This window comes from Ambystoma mexicanum, chromosome 7q (genome assembly GCF_040938575.1).
Source record: "Ambystoma mexicanum isolate Mex_15411 chromosome 7q, UKY_AmexF1_1, whole genome shotgun sequence".
Classification (NCBI taxonomy): Eukaryota; Metazoa; Chordata; class Amphibia; order Caudata; family Ambystomatidae; genus Ambystoma; species Ambystoma mexicanum.
The window spans coordinates 139,399,524-139,422,475 of NC_090941.1; the positions used below are offsets into that span (position 1 = coordinate 139,399,524).

The 22,952-nt window shown below is 45.3% G+C and overlaps 1 protein-coding gene across 2 annotated transcripts in view; it reads right to left on the reverse strand.

Moving 5' to 3' along the window:
* The window catches only part of ABCC4 (ATP binding cassette subfamily C member 4 (PEL blood group)), a 2,280,107-nt gene that overhangs the window by 1,201,873 nt on the left and 1,055,282 nt on the right, over positions 1 to 22,952 (reverse strand). For both annotated transcript variants that reach the window (XM_069639145.1, XM_069639144.1), the window contains exon 16: positions 20,278 to 20,418. In XM_069639145.1, coding sequence (XP_069495246.1) covers positions 20,278 to 20,418 — 141 coding nt within the window. The remainder of the gene's footprint in view (positions 1 to 20,277; positions 20,419 to 22,952) is intronic.

Here is a 22,952-nt window from a genome sequence, read left to right on the forward strand (position 1 = left end):
ATCGGGATCTCATTTAGTTCGATCTCATAAAGGCACCTCAATTCCGGCTTATACTAGGGATGCCATGGTTAGTCGCTCACAATCCTTTGAACGACTGGCGGGCCAGGAAATTAACCTTCCCCAGTGACTGCTCTCCAGCCTGTTATTATCAAGAACAGAAACCAGCTTTCAGTATTTCTGCAACTCCCAGAGCGACAACATCAACCCTGGGTGTAACTAATACCTTGCCAGAGGAATATCGCGGTTTCCAGGATGTATTCCAGAAGGACCAAGCAAACACCCTGCTGCCGCACAGGCCTTATGACTGTCAAATCGACCTTGTTCCTGGTGCTCAAGTCCCTTCTGGTAGAATCTATGCTCTTACGGAACCTGAAAATCTTCATCTGAAGTCTTACTTAGACCAATACCTTGCAAACCAATTAATCCGTCCATCAAAGTCCCCTACAGCTAGTCCTTTGTTCTTCGTGCCGAAAAAAGAAGGGGACTTAAGGACCTGTATTGACTACCACGCATTAAACCAGATCACTAAAAAAACGTTATCCCTTGCCACTTATCCCAGAAATGCTGGACCAGGTCAAAGATGCTCAGATTTACACCAAATTGGATCTTCGGGGAGCGTACCACCTGGTCCGGGACAGAAGCGGAGACGAATGGAAAACTGCTTTCCGTACCAAATATGGTTTATTCGAATATCAAGTCATGCCCTTTGGGTTATGCAATGCTCCGGCAGCATTCCAATATTTCATGAATGAAGTCGAGAGAGTTAATTGATGTCTGCGCCCTAGTGTACATAGATGATATCCTAGTGTACGCAACCTCAAAACAGGATATTATCAAGCACGTCCGTTCAGTCCTCGCCAAGCTCCATGAACATCGTTTATATGCAAAGCTTGAAAAGTGTTTCTTTCACGTAACCGAAGTAGAGGTTCTGGGCTTTATCCTTACTCCCGGAGGCATCAGGATGGACCTGCACCATCAGAGTGGCCATCACCAACGTCAGTAAAAGGAGTGCAAAGTATGTTGGGCTTTGCGAACTTCTATCGCGGGTTCATACCAGACTTCTCCCAAGTTGTACACCCGATCACTGTATTACTACGAAAAAATAACGAAAAATTTGCCTGGACCGAAGAAGCAGAAAAAGCTTTTCAGGAACTTAAGAAAAGGTTCACCTCAGCGCCAATCCTGCGACATCCACATCCAGATCTTCCTTATATCGTGGAAACGGACGCTTACAGTATAGCAATGGAGCTGTCCTCTCACAAAGAGATCCTGACACCGGGCCAGCTACATCTGGTCGAAGAAGTTCTCACCTCCAGAAGTAAATTACGCCATTACGGACAAAGAACTCTTGGCAATCAAATCCGCCTTTAAAGCTTGGCGACACTACCTTCTGGGGGCCAGACACACCATTACAGTTATCACGGACCACCAAAATCTGCAATATCTTAAGACAGCTAAAGGCCAGTCTTCATGCCAGTTGCGGTGGGCTCTTTTCTTCGCCGAATATGATTATGTCATTACATTTTGACCAGGGGTCAAGAATGGAAAAGCTGACACACTCTCTCGTACTAGCACTGATGACGTTGTTTATACGGCCCCAGACCCAGTCCCCATCACACCCGAAGACAAACTCTTAGGCCTCACTACGGCCTTAACCCAAATGTAACTGGGAAAAGAAATTCAACAAACCATGAATCCGGATGCCCTCCTTGCATGGCAAGCGCAGGGGGAACAATATTCCATCAAAGATCACTTACCCTTTTTTAAGGGTTGTCTGTACATAACCACCAAGGACTTACAGCAACAAATCATTTCAGGGTATCACGATTCTTTGATCGAAGGACACCCTGGAATTACCAAGACCTTAGCCAAGGTAAAACAGAACTTCTGCTGGCGTAGAGATGTCATCCAATACATTCAGTCTGGTGGAGTCTGCGCATAAAACACGTCGCAAAAACAAAAACCATCTGGCCTCCTAAAACCTTTGGACATTCCTCCTGCACCATGGCACACTCTTTCCCTCGACTTCATCACTGACCTACCTTCCAGTCAAGGGTTTAACACCATTCTTGTAGTCGTAGACCTATTCTCAAAGATGGCACACTTTATTCCACTCAAAGGCCTCCGGACGCATCCACTCTAGCCAAGGTATTTCTGGATGGTATTGTTAAACTACATGGCTTCCCATCAGTCCTGATCTCCGATCGAGGTAGCCAGTTCGTCTCTAACTTTTGAATAAAGTGTTGTGCAATGGGGCAAATTGATGTCCGGCTATCCACTAGCCATCACCCCCAAACGGACGGTCAGACCGAGAGAACCAACCAGACCCTTGAGCAATACCTACGATGCATGTTGCACCATGAATTAAGAGACTGGAAGGACTTACTATGGATAGCCGATGCTAAGCACTCATGTATTAATGTCCATTGATGAATGCGAATTAGATCCCAGTACAAATATGATGGACCTTTTGCATGATCTTAATATTCAACAACAGAGTTTGCAAATAAAAGAATTGTCAAACAAATCTAAATTCATTCCTTTATTTCCGAAGGACAACTTGATCGATACGTTTCATCAAGCAGTGATCAATGATATCCACAAATTACAAGACTCTCCTAACCATAAGATATAATCTATCTAGTAAAGAACAAAAGGCCTTACACAATCTGACTACCATTGACACCATTATCATAAAGGAGGAAGACAAAGGGGGGAATGTAGTCATCATTGACAAAGTAGACTACATCGCAATGGGACTTTCCCATTTGAATTCCCCGGGATGCTATGAAATTCTGCCAGGGAACCCTATGTTACAACTTAGCAAAACAATTAAATCAGTGGTGTCAAAATGGTACACATGTGGTCTGATAACTGATGTGGAAAGACAATTTGTAATGGTTGATGGCCCAACAATGCCCACTGCCTATTTCCTGCCAAAGATACACAAACCTTTCGATAAAATACCAGAAGGGAGACCAATCCTTAGTGGTGGCGGTGGCATCCTAGAGCCCATCTCATTGTACATTAATGAATGTCTTGCACCGTTGGTAAATACCATACCAACATTTATTCGGGATACTATGCATATTCTCCAGATACTTGACCAACTTCCAGTACTACCAAATCTGGTGTTAGTTACACTTGATGTGAAAGCTCTCTATACGTCTATTAATCACCAGCAGGCAATAACCAGTATTGACTATATTTTTCGGGAACATTCAGCCTCTTTCTTTGAACACGTTGAAATGATCAAATACCTGCTAACAGTTGCCCTTTCGAATAATGTGTTTCTCTTCAATAATACTTATTACAGACAGCTTATTGGTATTGCTATGGGGGCAAGCTACGCCCCTGCTCTCGCAAACATTTTCATGCATAACTATGAGCAACTGTGTCTCTTTTCCAACCAGTTATTTCAACCACACATCTATATGTGGAAAAGCTATATTGATGATGTGATTTTGGTCTGGCAGGGGTCCATTGAATGTTTGAATGGCTTTGTTTCTCATCTAAATTTGAATAACTGGGGCATTCAATTTACACATACCTTCAGTTTCACGAGTATCAATTTATTAGATCTCACAATTAGCATCTCGGAAAATCAGTTTGTTACCAAAACATTTCGAAAGTCAACATCTGTAAATGCAGTCTTGCATGCGACAAGTTGTCATAGGAAATCTGTGACCTCAAACATACCGAAAGGAGAATTTGTCCGTGAAAGACGCAATTGTTTGTTACAAGATGATTTCAATGCGGAATGCTCTGTGATACACCAAAGATTCTTAGCAAGAGGTTATGATCTTAAATCAGTAGTTAAGGCTGAACAGGACGTGAGACTCATGAAGAGAAGTGATCTACGCACACCAAAAATTCGCAATGATTCTGTACACTCTCAGAAATTCAAATTCATCACTAGGTTTAATGCAGATAGCTCTGTTTTCTACAACATAATCAAAAGGCATTGGCACATTCTACAACTTGATCGTGACATTACCTCATGGGTGGATATCACACCTAGTTTCATTTATACTAAGGCAAGCAACCTCAACAATATACTTTCACCTTCTTTCATGTGAATCCCGCTACACAAACATACTTGGCTGCATCAGCCTCAACATCAAGGTTTTCGTAAATGCGGGGGTTGCTCGATGTATGCCTATGCATATGAAACATCAGTTATTGATTTTGGACATTTGGGTACATACAAGATCAATTCCTTTATCAACTGCAACTCCAAAGTCTGCATCTACTGTATTAAATGCATTTGTGGCCTTTATTACATTGGGAGTACTATTCGTCCGCTAAAAATTCGGATCAGGGAACACTTATCATCCATCGCACAACCGGATTCAAAATATCCCTTAGCCACACACTGGCAACAAACCAACCAAATGGACAACAAATCAATGATTAAATTTGCAGTTATGATGAAGATTTCCTTACCCCAGCGTGGAGGGAATTTGGTCCTTAAACTTGGGCAACTAGAAGCCCGCCTTATATGCCAATACCGAACTGTAGATAATGGTCTCAGCAGAGACCATGAACTATCTGTTTTCTTTTGATGCATTTGTTATGTGTTACGATTACATATCATTATAAAGAGACCAGGGTCCATTTCCTTGTTACTACCTGGTTATAAATTTATTTACTTATTAATTTCTTAAACTGATCCAGTGGTGACCACCCAACCAGTCCATGTGTTTGTACATAAACAGTGGTAATACATGTGTTCGTCTTTATCACATGACTTATTAAACCCATAATGAGTAAGAGGATCCAGGGGTATTACCCGCTAGCATGATCATGCCCCCGTGTGCACAATTTCTCTTCCTGTGCCCATTGGTCGCAATACTCTGTGTTCCGTTATAACCCTAAATATATTGTTCACAATTGACGTCAGTAATTATGGATTCTGCACCCAGTAATTGGGTAGTCACTCACCTCTAACTGTTCCACTAATTAGAACATTATTTTAACACAATTTATATGCTTTGTGTAAAATGGTGCTGGTTAATTAATTTTGCTATTACCCTTCCTTCATTTTAACTCTTGGGGCTCCATTCTATGCCTTCATTAACGGTCCTAGCACTTAATTATTCATTTCCTCGTCGCACTTTGGAGAGCGACTTATTTGGTTTGCTCTCCTAATGGAATTTTCGGATGTTTCGCACACTCATTATTCATCGTGCACATCAGTGACGTATAGCTTATCTTTCCGGTGTTTCTGTCAATAGTTTCTACAGCGCTAAGATTTAAGCGGCTCATTTGCTCCTGTATTTGGGTTGCAAAATGCCTCCAGTGTATCCCGCGGCTACTCGTACGCTCTACATGGCGGCCAGGCTTTCACATCCTGCGGGCCCATCTTTACGCGGCCATGTTTTTTCTGTTTTAGTTAAACACGGCACAGAGTATCACACGCTCGGCTCCTGTTTCCTCACTCGGCAGCGCACACGCTGGTGAGTAACATATACTTTGTTGTTGAGCCCTGACATAATTGAAGGGTCTCCTTAGATTCAGCTGCGAGTCTAAACGACCCCAGGAGTGAGCATACTAATTGGTTTTCCTTTTGTTTCTGTTCTCCCTTTGCGTAATTTTCACTTTGGACACTTACCTCCGACTCGCTCTCCAGTAGAATCAATAATTTACATATCAAGCTGCTCCTGCAACTGCAAGTAATTGGTATGTTCCCTTAATTTTTCATATTTCACCATAATTGTTTGTGGGAGCATAAAATTTATGAAAATTGAAACCAATTGGTAGTTACAACAAACAGCATACTTTGCGTTTTTTGCAATCTCTATGCAGTGGAGCCCACGGTCAATTTTTATCCTCTTTAACTGAGATTAATTAACTCACGGGTAAGTGAACATTTTGTTTTTTACACTTGGTACCTAACCGGCTCCTTAATATTTATCTTATCCAATGGATTTCTAACTAGTTACAAGTTCACTTTCTTCCTGGTAATGACTAGTTCTAATTAGATTGTGTTATTTTCAAATTATTTAGTACCTAACTTAACAAGAAGCCAAGTTTAAGGTACAATTTCTTACCAATACCCTTACACATGTATTGAATGGTTGATCATCACTGGCACCAATAATGGATTCATGTTTTGCTAAATAATTATCCTTTCTATTTTTTGCCCCTTTGATATCCTTTTGTCATAAAATGACGTGTTAGCTTACGTATTCTTTTGAATCAATTTGATGTACTGTACCAATTGAACAATTTGCAAATAACTGTATGATGCTTTTTAACTTGGTTTGTTCTTACCACCCCAACTGCCCTGTTTTTCTCGGGTCTGGGTTTTTACGGTATTACATTTGCCATGTGAAATATATGTTTTTCATTCTTGCTTGGATATTTATCAACCATACTTACCAATATGCAGCCTCAGTGGGAGAGCAGGAAGCTCGAAACACGTGTCAGGCTGCAACAGTGTTGATTAAAACCGACAACAAAAGCAATTGTGCTTGATATTTTGTTTCTGTGCGCAGTGTAAGAGCAAATCCATTCTTCTCTTAGTTCACTTCCTTTGTGGGTAATCAGGCAGGTTCCCACTACCACTCTCACCCGCAGCCCACCCAAACCTACAAAATCAGTGTCCTTGCGCTGTACCTCGCGGGGCCTTCTCTGCCACTTTCTCTTTAGAATGCAATCAGGCTGCAGCCATCACTGAAGAGTGCGGCTCGAGGTGGGAGGCTCGGAGGACTGGCTCCCTAGTCAAAAGCTTGAACCGGCTGTCCAATTTCTTGTTCATCCGAGCGTGACCCTGGGCTTCCCCAGACCTTTCTCGCCACCTTTCTCTAGAAATAAAAATCAATACCTGTAGGACATCCTTCTGGAGCGGAATGCCTGAGCGGCTCATGGTGCGTCTGGCCAAAACTTCTGCTAGCACTCCAGTGCTTCCTATGGCTGAGGGACTCCAAGAACTCCGCAAGGCCCTGAAGGCGGCCATGAAAACCCTTGGCAGATGCCAAGAGTTTGTCGTCCTGGGCATCGTTGTCATCGATCACCCCCCCCCCATCCTCTTCCAGATGGAGGGAAGTCTAGGTCCTGAGACACTGAAGCCGGAGGGGTCCCCCCCTTCTTCTAGACCCGAATATAGCTGTGGATCCATTGGCTGCTGCGGAGGATGCGGTGGTGGTACAGGAGGAGGCAGAGGTGTTTGAAGCACCGGTAGGGCCTCGACCACAGAAGGAATAGGCAACAGCACCGGAAGCACCAGAGAAGGGCCCAGAGGAGGAGGCCTAGGAGACATGACTTGTGGGATCACTTCCTTGACTATACCATTGAGAAGCCCTGTCATCTGCAGGGAGCACATGAGGAGGAAGCACTCGGCAAGCCACCAGATCCAGAGGGGCACGGCCCTCAGCAGTGCTGGGCCTCCTTTCCTGATGGAAGCGCAGATGTACCTGTGGCACGTAGCCGTAAGGCTGCAATGGGTAGATGTAACTCTGCGAAGACCAACCGCCTTTACTGTAAAGTCAGCCGCTGCTTTCCCATGGAAGGAGACTGGAACCTTCTTGCATGGCCCACTCTGTGGGCGAATGACCAAGGAATCCCGGATCCGAATCCAAGATGGCTACAATTCTAGCAGGCTCAGCCACGTGCTTGTCTGCCATCTTGGGGCCTTGCGCCACGCAATGGGCAGGAGGGCGCGAAGGCACCGTGCAACGTGCCAGATCAGACACGGAAGGACACTCCTTGGCCCTCGAACCTCAATCAGAAGCCTCAACCTCAGAGATGGCTCCCATAGGCTCAGAGCCCTCGGCCTGCTGGCCAGTAGTCAAATCATCCTGTCTAACGACCTCCGAGGTAGCTCCAGTAGGGTGGGCGCCCTAGCTACAGAGTGGGTAGTCGTGCTGGATTGTGCGACGGACTGACTCTTGGAGGTAGAACATGACGATCCGTTGGCCACTGGGGCCGAAGAGGACGAACTTGATGGCCCCTCCATGGACCGCCGGGTAAAGCTCCTGAGCCCCAAGGCTTGGGAGCCGGTAGCCTTGCTGGCCTTGGGTCTGTCGACAGAGCACCCGGAAAAGCCCCTAGGCCCTTCAGCTTGGGAGCCCATAGTCTTAATGGCCTTGGGTTTGCCAGAACCAGGATTGAAGGTACCCTTTCCCATGAAAGCCCCCAGGAAGGAGTCTCTGTGCTGAGGAGCCATACTTAAAGTGCCTACCTTGCCTTGACATGGGGTCCTGCAGATTAATTCTTTAAGATGACCTGGAGGAGAAAAGTGGAAGATCTCCCTCCAGCATGAAAGACGATTCTTCAAGGCCTGTGACCGAGAGCGCTGCAAGCCGCCCAAGCGTCCCATTGGTGGTTGGGACTCAAGACAGAGCTCATGGGAGTCCGAGACCGGGAATGAGCGATCGCAGGATGAGCATCTCATGAAGCCACCTGCAGCCGACATGCCCCGGGGGAGGCGAGGTACAGAAGGGAGGTGAAGAAGATTTAAAAATACAAGAACGTGGCGAAAGCAAAACGTTTTTAAAAAGTCTCTGTGCCTAGCTGCCAGGTCTGACGCTGTCGGTGCGGAAAAAGGGACTAAGGGACCTCGGGGCGTTCGCACACCAGGGTTTGCGCTCCTGCACACTGGACTACATTTTTCACTGCCACAGATTGCGGTACCATCCCCATGTTTGGGGACGCCCACGAGGATGGAGAAAAGGGGATGGGACATACGAGTACTTTGCTGCACCAGATCCAAATGCAGCATCAAACATTCCCAAATCTCCATGAAATGGTCAAAGTATTTCCTTTCATTTTATTTATCCTTTAACCATAAGCGTTTGCACGTCTTTCTTTAAACTGTGACTGCATATTTTTTTGTTTTCAGTCTTAAAATCATACATACTCATGAACTCTCTCCTCTTCCATTTACTCTGATATCTTGAGTGCTAATTCCATACTCTCTGCTCTTGGCCCCAACATTTGGGCCTCTAAACCAGTATTTTGCCTCCAATGAGTCCTTGCTGGTGCCCCAGCATCCTGTTTTTCTCATCCTTCGCTCCCCCGCTGCTTCTCCAGAATTGCTCCTTGAAAGAGAATGACCATGTCATTCATAGAATCATTAGCACACAGTGTTGTTCACCAAATGCTGCTCCTATTAACCGCAACAAATGTTTATAGCCAACTAACTATAGGGCTTGAGACATAAGTGGTCTACATCGAAAAAGGGCTCTGCATTCACCAAGCACAAACGAGTTGATTAAAATCCTTGTGATCCTCTGACACCACTCAACACTATAAACCTGTCCCTATGATGAATACACGGACTACCAATCGCTTTTACAAGCTGTGTTAAATCACTTTTATTGTTAGTTTTATTACTTCTTTAGACCCGAGTACATAAATAATCTGAATTCAAAAATACTAGTCCTCTAATCATTTATGCCAATCTCTTTCTTTTCTATATGGGGAGATCTAGTTTTGAACTTACAAAATGCTTAATGATTATTTTTTTCTATTTCCTTCTCCATTGTTTCTTGTGATGTGTTGTGTGTTTGAGTGTGGGATATTATATTTAATTTCTTCTATCATTCACTTAGGATGGCAGCGTACTGGTATTTTCAGGTGAGGGTATAATTGGATTTTGGATATAGATTAATAGTATTATTGTTTTGATGTAATGGTTTGTAATAGTTTGTTAGTTTAATTCATAGGAACCTGTGTGATGGATTTGTATTTTCATGAGATGGATTTGTATTTTCATGAAAATCTAATAAAGAGATCTTATCAAAAAAATACAAAAGAAATGTTTACTGTAGATCGTTTTTATAAGTCTGTGATTGTGATGTTGTAGTCAAACACGCAGCCTCTCCCTCTGTGTTTTTTTAATCTGCCTTGTTTTAAGTAACCTCAATGTATGGGTTCCTCCCTAGGCAATCTTTTCAATCTTTCCATTTTAAAAAAAAACATGCATATGCATATGCATACATAGAATTACCACACATTTTACCACATTTTAACCTATCTCGACTGATAGGAAAGTGTGCAAAAGTGACAGCAATTCTGTGATTTTCATTAAAGGCACAATATCTTATGAAAGTAACTATGCCACATATAACAAGAACAAAGACTCAGCAATATACATCTTACAATCAATTCTGTCCACATTAAATTATGTTTTGGAATATCTCTTAATCTGAGAAGTTAGCATATACTGTTAGCAATCTTCCGTAATAGGACATACAGAGCTGGTATAAATACCATGCTTGGAGGAGGACCCATAAAAAGATGACCGCGATAGACAAAATAAATTCTGGGTGTCATATTGTGACTTGACAAGTACCCTTGGCTGAGTTTCCCCTGTACCCACGTTCTCCTCACCTGAGCTTTCCGAGTCAATGGTTCCTTGCAGTCCTCGATGTGCCAGGTAGTCTCTCTCCTTTCTCTGGTGCGTGTGCTTGTCACGGGGAGAAGCCACTGTGACCGCTGGGTGAGAACAGCGGCACAGTGACCTCCTTTCCGGGACCAAGCCAGAAAATGCAGGGAAAAACCCGCAAAGGGGAAAAAACCCTGATAAGAGGTGCCAAGACTTGTCGGTGAAGGCCAGTTGTTCCCAGATGAAAGGAAGGAAGCGAAGGATCTCCAACAACTGACGGGGGCAATAAATGTCCAAGTCCAACAATAGCTGAAGGCCTGAAGCACAGGCGGAGAAGGCAGCGGCTGAGGAGGCTGCAGTGGAGGTCGATAATGTTCCAGAAAGGCACTGCGGAGGAGCACGGAAGGAACTCCACGCTGACAAGGTGAGGGAACAGGAGAAAGAGTGAGAGAGAGAGAGAGAGAGAGAGAGAGAGAGAGAGAGAGAGTGAGAGAGTGAGAGAGTGAGAGAGTGAGAGAGTGAGAGAGTGAGAGAGTGAGAGAGTGTGAGAGAGAGTGAGAGAGAGTGAGAGAGTGAGAGAGTGAGAGAGTGAGAGAGTGAGAGAGTGAGAGAGCGCACGAGAGCCCGTCGGAGAAAAAGCACAGCTAGTGCCGCCCAGGGACGGCGGCGAAGAAGAAAAGGAAACAAGTACGCTGTTCTGAAAAGCCGGAACCCCGGAGTAAAGTATCCAAGGGGAAAAATTCCCTGAGAAATTCCAAAGCGAGGTGCAGAGGAAGAGCGAAGGACCCAGAGTTGAAAAGTAAACAACAGAGGAGGGTTGCAACGCAACGACCTGCCGGGAGGCGGGGATTTAAATACTCCCGGCAGCGTCGCGTCCCGCGTTCGGAGCTGCGGAGCGAAACACAGAAAAAGGACTAAAGTAATCCTCCTCTACATCCTCTCAAACTCCAACGCGGAAGAAATCGCCAGTCGTGGTGATGACCGCGACTGCGAGTGACACATATACACAAAAACGTAATAGGCAGAACAGGTTGTAACGTCTGAGTGATACATTGATGTAATCCCCAATGAAAGAAATACAAAAAAACAAAGAAGCCATTATACACACAATAGTAACAGAATTATCATAAGACCTATATGGAGATCCAACAGTTTGTGCCAGTGTTAGTATACAATCAAATTATAGAGATGCAAGATTCTACGTCTGGAGTGACGAGCTAAGAATGTAAGTTCCAGGGCATTTAAATCTCTAGTGCCCCTTTGTTTAACCGTGGGATGACTCAACCAGTGTCACATTTGATCTCATCTAAATCTTTACCCTTCCTGCAATGAGAAAGTTTTTTTGCATTCTTCAAAGGTGAATGGGCCCCCACTTTAAAGAGTTGTCCAAGTTCCCACAAGCATCCTCAAGCCCAAGAAGCGAATGCTGATTTCTGTATACCAGGAGAGAACTCAGGGTACTAAAAAGGGGCGAAAGAGTACCCAAGCCAGAGGTAGTGCCCCACCTCGTGGTCGCAATGTTCCAGTATCTCAGTGTGTGTTGTTTATAATAGAAGTGGTACCCTTGTCCAGTCATGGGACCAACTGGTGAACAGTGATTGTTGCAATGGGATCCAAAGGCGCAGATTGTTCTATTTGTGTCCAGAAAGGTGAATTCCTGATCTGTGCTCATGAGAAGATGTGCGAGAGTTGAGAGGCCAAATAATAGCAGAAACCATCTTGTACCTTCTTTTTTAATCTATTCTAGGTTTGCGCTGGTGCCAAATAAACGTCAAAATGTTCCCCTGAAGTGAGTGCAAGGGTGTTGCTAGGTCTGGAAAAGACCCGGGGCTAAGCTAATGTCGGAACTGTCGGGACTGGGGGCTAGCTAGCCTTTTGGCTTTAGCTCCTGAGATTTTATCCAGGTCTACAACCAAAAGACCAGGGGCTATAGCCTCCTTAGCCCCCCCCCCCCCTAGCAACGCCTCTGAGTGAGTGCAATCTATGTGACAGGATGTGTGCCAGTAGGGCAGAAAAATTGTATAAAAGCTTTGGAATAATGGTCATTTTAATTGCTCCAACACATCCTTGCCACAAAATCGTCTGCTTATCCCTCTGCTTGAAGTCAGATTCCACACTTCTAAGTAGGGGGGGTAGTTAACGCCATACAAGTATCTACCTTTACTGGGAATCTTACTCCCCAGATAGTAAATCCATTCCTCCCTCCAGGTTATGTGTGAAATCTCAGTCAGTCTCACGCGTCCTCTAGTGGTAGCACCATTAAGATTTGGAGAAGTTGATCTTAAATCCTGAGTCTAAGCCGAAAACTGTCAATTCGTCCGTCAGGACCATGGCTGAGGTTGTTGTGTCAGTTACAGTGATTAGGTCATCATCAGCATATAGAGAGATTTTGTGCTCTTTCCGTTGACATGGGATACCCTTAATGAAAGCCATAGAGAGAGAGAACAGGAGGTGGGATAAGGGGCAGCCTTGCTGTGTGCGCCTGTTCCTGGAATACGGAGTTGGGGGTGGTGGGCCGGGTTTTCATTGAGAAGCACTCCTGTAGAGGACAATGAGTAAATGGCAAAGCAGTCATTGCCAAAAAATAGGCCCCAGGCCTGAACGTACATGGAGCGCTCTCAGGTATTACCAATCGAGACGGTTGAAGGCCTTGTGGGTATCGAAAGGCTATCAGTCCGGCTCAAAAATTGCTTATCTGCGATTTTGGCCAGCAGAATGGTCTTTCTAATATTATGGTGGGTAAGCCTGCCTGGTACAGGTGGACCAGTGTTGGCAGTACCGTCTTCAGTTGAGTGGCTAGGACTTTTGAATACATGTTTAGCATCATTATTGATGAGAGAGCGGACAACATGAATCTAATAACTAAGGGTCCTTTGTTAGGTTTCAATAGCAGGATAGTGGAAGTTTCCAACATAGAGGGCGTAAAAGTCCTGAAATCTGAGAAGGGAGATAAAACATTACAGTCAGTCTTATAAAACTCAGAAGTGAACCCATCAGACCCCTGGGTGTGTAAGGAACTCATGGTGGCAACAGTAAAGACAGACACAAGTGATCACAGTTTAATGGTGTGTATTAAACTGTATAAATGGGCTGGAAAAATGACTAAACTAAATCTAAGATGGGAGCAAGATACGACCATCAAATAATAATAAGGCAGTCCTAGTGACGTCTTGTCAAATAAAAGGACCTATACTAAAAAAAACTATTGCCAATCCTTACAGCTACTTTCAAAAAGAGTGTGGGATAACGTTCACAAGAAAAGAATAAAGTGTTCACAAATGATAAGTCAGGATGTTATAGCCGGGGGTCTCCACTCCCCACGTTTTTAGGACGGGACAAGGCAGGACCTTAGAGCACAGCACACACCTGTGCCTGGCCAAAACAAGATTACAGTTCCTTTCAACAATGCCAGGACCTTCTGGGTCCAAGTCTCTTTCCGGCAAAGTCTCATGCCTTAGAAGGCCTGCTGAACCATAAACAATAAACAAAACACGAAAGTTCCTTTGGTAATCTTTCACGTTGGCCGATTGGTCTTCAACCCTTTGGATCCCCTCAGCCGGGCTCCGATCCTTCTTGCAACGTTAGCCTCCCTCAATCGGGTTCACTACGGCCTTTTACTCAAAAACATATCACTGAACAGTCTCAATGTCTTTTTAACCAACTATCCATTGTGGACATCCCTCAGCCAGGTTCACACTTGTCGCAATGTTCATGGGTATAGCACTGTTTTACCCTCAACTCGCAGGCAAACCTCTGTCGGGATCACGTTTGCGAGTTTCCTAGTTCAATCAGTTTTCTTAAATGTGTCAAAGACTTTCGAGTGTACGAGGGGTTTGGCTTGACCCTCGTAGGACCACTTTTACACTTCACAATAGCCTCTCATAAGGCCTCTTGATTTTTGTAGTTTAAACATAACACAACCCAAAAAAGGCTTCAGTCAGAGTCCTTCGAATGAGTGTCCCCGCGACGCCTGACCACTCTGCTTCTGAACCTTCTACTAGGGTTTCTTTAAAGTTCAATGCACAAGTTCTTTGTTCAACAAGGTTGCCGCCTGCAACCTTGGGCCCAGCAAAGTTCTGTTTTACAATATGTCTTTTCCGACTCACTGGCTGTGCTGAACTGTTGTAGTTTCTTGTCTCGGGAGTCAAGGACGGCACCACAGCAGCAACCGGTTTGACTGTCAGCGCCGGAGGGCCGTGTGTGCAGCTGACACCTGTCACACGACACGCCAGCTGGACTTCCCGGTCATATGATTTCCCTTTCGGAGGCTTTGCGGATCTGAGTTGTAAAGGGCAAGGGCAATTCCCTCTTCGTCGTCTCTCCAGGTCTCTTCGCCTTTCTCCTCTGCTTGAACTGCCGGTCCGGAATAGCTGCTTCCTTGTGTGCTCGGCCTTGCTCAAAGTGTGCTTTCGTGCTCCGTCTTTTAGCCCTGTGGGGAAGGGAAAGGGCCGTCAGATGTGCATAGTTATTGTTAATTGTCTGACCCTTGTTTTGGGTCATGTAAGGTAAACGGCCCTGGTGTTGGTCCGTTGTCGGTCTCTGTGTAGGAAAGTGTTCGTGAGGGAAAAGGGGGGGTAGAACTTCTGAGTATCCTACGAGTTAGGATGGGGAAAAGGTGTTATAAGAAAGGGAGTACCGCATCTCACCCGTCGGTGTCCCACTTCCACTCCCTGAGGGCCCCCCCCCCATCCAGGGGATCCTTCCACACTTGTCCACCCTCCCGGAACTGGATCCGATCGTTGTTAGGCAGAATTATATGCAGTACCCTTTGGGAACACCACACACAATTAAGACTACAAGTGGCAGTACAATTTCACCTTTGGTACAAGCCTGTACTACACTGTTAAAGTGGTAGCAATAGAAGCCCTTAAATTCCAGACAAGTTAAGCTCACAAAATGAAGTGGGAGCAAAATGGCACTCCAGCAATTTAAAAGGGAGGGAAAGACAAAAGTTAACTGAAATGAATCCACACCAACAGGTAAGTACTCAAGGCAATCAAACAAGAGAGACTACAAGGTTAAAATCAGTTAGACAAGGCTAAGGGCCAAAGTCAATGGTTCAAAAGTCTTTCGCTCAAGATAATACAGTTCAGTGTAGTTTGCAGTAAAGTTCGTGGCACGGTTTCCGGACGAGGTTGGTTGGTAGAAAAGTTAGTTCAAAGAGAAGAGAAGGACAAGCCCTCGGATTGGAGAAAGATTTCAAACACTTTTGCCGCGGTTGAGCGAAACGCACAACCGGATTTGCACAGTACCTTCAAACGGAGAGGGAGCTGTAGCTGTGGCAGACGTTCCTGGTAGTTACTGCAGGGTCACAGTTCCTGAAGCGACTGTCGGACTGATCAGAACTAGGAAGACTGGAGGGTCCTGCACTACCCAGGGAAGAAACCAGCAGCAGAGCAAAGCAACAAATAAAAGGTGCGCTCCTTAAAACCCAAGCAGGGTCCGACCTTCCTGGCTATCCGGCCCACTGTAGCTCTGTACAGCGAATTCGACCAGAGAGGGGTCCTGGCTTGCAGTTTGGGTGAACTTCTTGGTCCCACCAGCTCAAGGGAAGAAGTTTCCTGGAGGATCTTCTCTGTCGTCAGATTCGGGAGATTCGGACCTGCAGCAGGGCTTCACCGGGCAGTTCAGTCGTGGTAGGGGTCCTCTTCTTCCAGTTCCTCATTGGTTCTTTCGTTCCAGTGGCGACTCTGCTCTTACAGTCCCAGAGACCTGCTTTTTATGCCGTTTTCCCCCATTCATACAGCCTGGCTGTCAATCACACAGCAGGGTGTACAAGTGTCGGACAAGAGTGCGACTTGGGTTACCAAGGTTACTCTCAGGCGCCTAAAGGAGGGCTTCTGTGTGGAAGCCCGCGAAAAAGGCGATGAACAAAGGGACCAAACCTGGTTTGGCACGCAGAGTAAAACACAAGGGAGACTTTAACAAAAAGAAATGGCGACTAAACCCGGCCGAAGCCAAAATAAAATGTATTTGGTCAAGCGGGTTTATGTTCGAGGCCAATATAATAGCCTAAAACATTACCACGTTTATATAAGATAATCACGGAAGAAAAGTTAGGGTAGATACCACTGCCACTAGCCAAGTCTTAATGTAAAGGAAGCGAAACAATGCCCCAAGAGGTACAGACAAAAAGGGATAAGAACTAACCCTTTCCAATACTCCATGGAAGATGGGGTGTACTGGGTCGGTGGGAAGTCTAAAAGACCACCCTGTGTCACTGCACTGAAGGTGCTGTGTAACACACATCTAAAATATGGTGCCCTGGAGTAGGTGAGGCTCCCTTACTCAAGATCACACAGAAAGTAGAAACACACATAGCAAAACACATGCAAGAGTAGGAAAAAAGGCTCACACTGTTACCAGGTGCAAAAAATAAATCCTAGAAATCCAGCAAAGCTGCTGAGGGACTCAGTAGGTAAGGGGAATCAACCATTTATGAGAATTTTACCTAACAATAGCGATGGCCATGTCCTGGCCACCTGGATGACAGATTCCCGGGGATTAGTCAAGGAGACATCTTTAGGTTTCTCACAGTTGGTATTTCCAAGTGATTTGATTAGCAACAACAACCTTGGTTACCTGTATGGCTAGCTCTAGCTGCGCAATCGCTCTGGCTGGAGGGGGGGAAGGCGATTGACTGCAAGTAGTTCTCCAGGGTCATCGCATCTGGGGAGACGGCCAAAGTGGTCTTAGCATAATGCTCATGAACCCTGGTCAGTTTGTCATGATACCCCAAAAGAAGCTAACCCTCCCTGTCCCGCAGAGCCTGGATATTGTTCTGAGTTATATGTTGCGCCAGTTTACAGACCAATATCTTTTTGGCTTTGTTCCGTCTAGTATAGTCATATTGCTTGACCTTTAATAGAACTTGCAAAGTTCTCTCTGCCAAATGAGCCTCAAATGTACTTTTTGCTATTTTCAGTTGATGCCACGCCCTTCAGCAGCCCAAACATTTATGGGCAGACTTGCCAACTGTGACCTCTTCCTCCAACTCCTCCTGCACACGTGTTCTAGCTTTGGAGTAAGATGTGGTGAAGTTAGGCTCACCACCACTCCCCTGACCACCGCCTTCATCGCATCCCAGACCGTATGTAGGGTTACCACCTTGGTTAGGTTGTTGTCAAAATATATGACTATCGCCTTTTTAATCTCCTGACGAATTACCAGGTCTTTGAGAACTGGGCTATATAACCACCAAGGTCTGCGAGGTGTCGGAGGAAGGTCACTCCCCGAGAGGGACAGCGCTACTAGGGCATGATTTGAGAGGTTCATGATGTTTATTGTGGAATCAGGGACCAAGGGGCTCAGCAAAGAAGACAGTCAAAATGCATCTATGCGTGAAAATTCCCTTTGTATGTGTGAGAAATGTGTGAAGTCTTTGTGAGCGTGATTCCTGCGCCTCCATATCTCTACCAGATTTAACTCCCTGAGGACCTTCGCTAGAGACTTCCAGATGTAGTAGCGGGCAGAGTCTTATCCACGTTAGGATCAGGTGCCAAGTTTAGATCCCCTTATGATAAGATCCCACTAAAAAATCCTCAAGTCTACCGAGGAAGGTGTGGAAAAAGAAATCCTTTCCCTCGTTGGGGGCAGACAGAGAGACAAAGTTAAAGGTGTTCCAGATAAATGTGCGCTTGGCCACAGGATGAGGGTGCCTGAGAACCCAATTTTTTACGAAGGGTGTCAACGTGTCAGAGGATTGACACACTATGTCTCTTAGCTCCACTGGAGACAAAGAAAGCAGGCCAAAACAGACCATGTGCAAACCTCTTCTCATTCTCCTTCAAAAGGTGTGTTTCTTGTGACAAAATAACTTAGGGAGAGAAGTCGATCAGCTAGGCCATCACTGACTTGTGCCTAATCTGGGAATTCAGACCTTGGACATTCCATGTGAGAATGGGCAACGTACAATCCGAAAGGGATCCATCAAGTTCTGCCATTGAGATCAAAAGTGTGTTGCAGCCTAGCAATATAGGTATAAATCTGTCCTGCCTTCAAGTCATCATAAGAAATTGTCCTGATTCCCGTTCCAAATCTGACCTCCCACAACAATAGCCCCCCTCCCTATCCCTTCCCCCAACCTGGAATGCGTAACTGTCATTCCCAACATTGAACAAAATTACAATCTGGGGCTAATCTTCGACCAGGGAAAACGTCTTCCTGTGTCGAAATCTGAGACCAACAAACACACGAAAGGACCAGGATGAGTATCTAAACCCTGTTTGTAATCCCAAACGTTTCCCGCAAAGAAGTCTGAGGGTTGTTGCATTGAATATGATTCAAAAGTTCACTAGCGAATAGCTTGTCTGATCCTACAACACAAACTAACTGTCCCCACAGCGGTGGACTTACCCTACATAGAAGTCATGAGCCGCCTGTCTAGGGTGAGGGGACAGAGAAAGAGCCTGACCCTTCTTGAGCTGTTGTTAGAAGTTGTGAACAGAGAATGTTCAGTGAAACAGACTTTTACCAAAAAAAATCACTGGAGTAGAGAACAAGAGAGTTATACCTGGGTTATGAGTGTAAACGGGAGGAAATATATTTAATGCTCCTGGTTTTTGCCCAGTGATACATTTTTAAAAGAAGATGTATACATCATTATGTTGAGTGTGGCCAAATAGTAAATGGACATCCCTTTTTTTTTTTTAAATGGTTGACTTGTTTCAGTGACTTATGTAAACTGTTCCACTTTATTCAGGACCCTTTAGGTTAGAATGATCAAATGTAATGTCACCCAGCTGTTAATTTTTTCAAGGCTTGGGCCATGGAGTCTCAAGTTCTTCCGTTTTGGCATAGCATAGGACAAAACACAGCAGTGCAATTGTTGCTGTTGCCTTTATGTATTGTCGCATTAATACAATCTGTGGTCAAATGGTTATGTTTTTTTCTCCATCTATATATATGATCACATAACAGATAGGCACTCACTGAAAACTGTGCGCTCTGCTGATTTGTGAGATGGGAAGGATGGTCTGGAGGGTTGCCCAGAGCTATGCCAGAGGTTAAGATTAATTCTAAACCTTCCTGTCATCCCCTCTAGTTTTGCTGTAGTCACCCTGAGTGGGACGGGTATGCCCAGACGTGGGTCCCGTGCCTGCTGGGCCTAGAGACCCAAGCTACTTGTCACTGATGAGTCCCAACAAGGATGAAACATGTTGGGGGATGCTTGTGGTCTATTGCCGAAGGGATGTAACCAAGCAGTTTGGGCTGGACTGCCCCTTTTCGGGTGGCAACCAGCCTGATTTGCATATGCTATTCCCCCTTTTGTAATGTCTTGGCAGGCGAAGAACGATGGTCTGGAGGGTTGCCCAGAGCAATGCCAGACGTTAAGATTAATTCTAAACCTTCCAGCCATCACCTCTTGTTTTGCTGTTTGTATATAATGCAAACATGGCACAAGACACGGCTTACCACTTTCCATATGAAAAAGCTTTATGTCCTGGTGCAGGTTTCATGTGCGAGGGCATATGCAAAGTTGAGTGCTATACAAAGTACAGCTGTGGAGGCAGCCATGAATGCGAGGACATTAGGGCGGGTTGGCAACTTGGGTATAAGGGGGTCATCGAAACTGGTAAAGTGGGGTGGAAAAGAGGGTTTCTAATTCCTTCACAAAGGAGTGAATGGTGGGCAAGAGAATCAGGCAGAGGAAGAGATTGTTCTAAATGTTGAGGGTGTTGTGGGAGGTGGTTTATTTCCTAGTCAGTACAAAGTTCTTGAAGCAACCTTTTCACTGTTCTGCCCGAATACAACAGAGTTTAATCAAGAGTGTGTTATAACTAATTCCTTGCAGGCATCCTCTAACAATAACTTACAAGGTATTGTTGCAGAGCAAGTGAGCCAATCAGTTTATCTGCCTGGATTTTCAATGAAATGGCTAAAGGGTGCAAAGCAGAGTAGGGGGAGCATGGGTACTTCCAGAATTAATGAATCACATCATTTACCTGTGCTAAAACGTTGAGTAGAAAAAGAATGACTATCACCAGGTAATTTCCTCCAGCTTTAAAGTATTTCCTGTAAAGACGGAATCCAATTTTTCCTTCAGATCGGGTTTCTTCAGGAAAGGCAGTCAGCACTGGTTCCATCTAAGAAGACATATTAAACTTAGGCTTACTTCGCTATGATTGGGCCGAAGAAAAACATTTCATATTTGCATGTGATCATACACTGGAAATGTTGTAACTTTCAATGAAAACCATTATCATCATTAGAATTACAAAGTAATCTCCTGGCACAGCTGTTGGCAAGACATGCACTCATTTCTTCTGTGTTACAAAAAAATCATTATCAATTCTATTCTTTGCAAAAACATTCTTACACAATCAAATACACAAGTAGAACCTCACCCCAAAGCACAAAAGCCTACAGGTTAAATACAAAGTCAGACCTTTTACCATTGTCGATGCTCAACGTTGTTATGCGGGATGATACTGCAGCAAATAGGTAGAAATACCAAGATTCTTCTGGCGACTTCTGATCTAGGAGTGACGATTGGGCCATTTGACCTTGATCCTCCTTCTGAGAGTATCCATTTGCAGCAGTACATTCTTGAGCACATACACCGGTATCGGGTAATAATGTCCCCATACATAGTGCCCCATACATAATGTTTCCAGGAAAAGCCATTTGCAACATTATATATGGTGACATTATGTATGGGGACGGGTTGCAGGGATGTTCCCTGCACGCCATGTTCAATGTAATAATGTCTCTGCAAAAAACTGACTTTTGTCAGGAGACATTTATGCGGGGACATTATTACATGGAACTCATCCACCCTATGCCACGGATATACGTATGCTACCTGTTTGCTACTTTATTTTGCTGGCTAATCTCGAGGTGGGAAAACAGCACATAAAAAACAACCAAAGGAATGACAGGGATTGGCGGGAACATAAAGGAGATCGAAGTTCCAGTTGATGGTCAATGCATCCCACAGAACCCACTGACAAGAAAAGAGAACATTTCCCCCAAGACGTCCTGGCACAGATGGGTAGCTGTCAGAGAGGTGCCATTCTCCAGAGCCCAGAACTACAGTCCGATCGCTTCTCTGGAACGAGGTGAGGACCCCACACCACCTTGCTTGTTGAAGTAATGCATGGTCAGTGTGCTGTCCTTAAGAATCAGCACACATTTCCCATTTACAGAGGCAGGAAGGTAACCAGGGCCACCCTGATCACCTTCAACTCCGGCAAGTTGATGTGCTCCCGAGACTCTGGGGGAGACCACCAACCACTCAGTCGGATCCAACAAGTGAGCACCACAACCTAGTAGGGACGCATCCGTGATGCCATGTTTGATGGAAACAATGCACCTTACAGCAGGTTATCCCTCTGGGACTGCGATGCAAGGTCTCGAGCAACTCCACTCAAGACCTGCAGAAGATATGGCATGCGGTCCTGAAACTGCGATCACTTGCAATGAAATGACCTGATGCGTAGCCGTGCTTCCGACACTACCAGCATGCAGGGGGCCATGAGACGAAGCAGACGCAGACAGGATGAGGCAGAAACTTGGCCTTGGGATAGGAAGACATGTACCATTTGAGAGATGTTCACCACTCAGTCTTTGGACAAAAAGAATTTGCCCAGGCGAGTGTCCAAGACCGGCCTGATGAACCAGAGGGACAGGGACAGAGAAACATAGATTTCATTTTAATTCAGGGAAAAGCCCAAGCTGTGCAACAGGTTGCACATGCTGAACAAATGTATCGACATCAGGTCTGCTGAGCGGGCTCGACCATCACTCATCCAGGTAGGAATAGACATGAATGCCCACCCTCCTCAGTTGAGCCACTACCGCTGTCAGCTGCTTGGTGAAAACCCTGGGTATCAAAGAAAGACTGAATGGCAGTACTCTGAACTGATAGTGATGTTGGCCCACAAAGAACCTCAGATACTTCCTTCCTGTGCTTCAGATGATTGGATATGTGGAAGTAGGCATCCCAAAGGTCCAGTGACACCAACCAATCCTGCAGATCGAGGGATTAGAGGATCTGGGCTAGAGTTACCATTGTGAATGTGTCCTTTCACAGGTACAAATTCAGAGCCTTAGATCCATTATTGGATGAAGCCTCAGTCTTTCTTCGGCACCAGAAAATACATTGAGTCCCATCCCTTGCCTCATTCTGAGTGTGGAACCAGTTCTATCACGCTCTTCAAGAGAAACCGACGACTACTTTCCATAGGATGGGGTCCAGATGTGAGGTGGTGGTATGAGAAAAGTGGTCTGGAGGGCACTAAATGAAAGGGAGGCAGAAACCATACTGGCCTTTCCATACTGAACAGGGAAACTCTCCCACCCACCGGGGACGTGTGGCAGAACTGCTCAGTCTCAAAAAAGTATTGTCCCCTGAGTGGCTGAGGGGACAGTGACTGCTTCTGTTCCACACATAAGAGCATCTCTGCCTCTCCCTCTTGGGAAACATCTACCTTTCAGTCTCCCAGGGGCGGCCTGATCTCTTCCCCAAGGGGCATAGTAAGTAGAAGTCCAAAAACCCCAACCCCTCATAGATGGAGTGGAGGGTTGCTGTATGGCCAAACCCAAATATTTTGCCATCAATATGGAGGACTGAAACCGCTGTAGGGCGTCGTCAGCATTGGCCACAAACAGGTTCTTC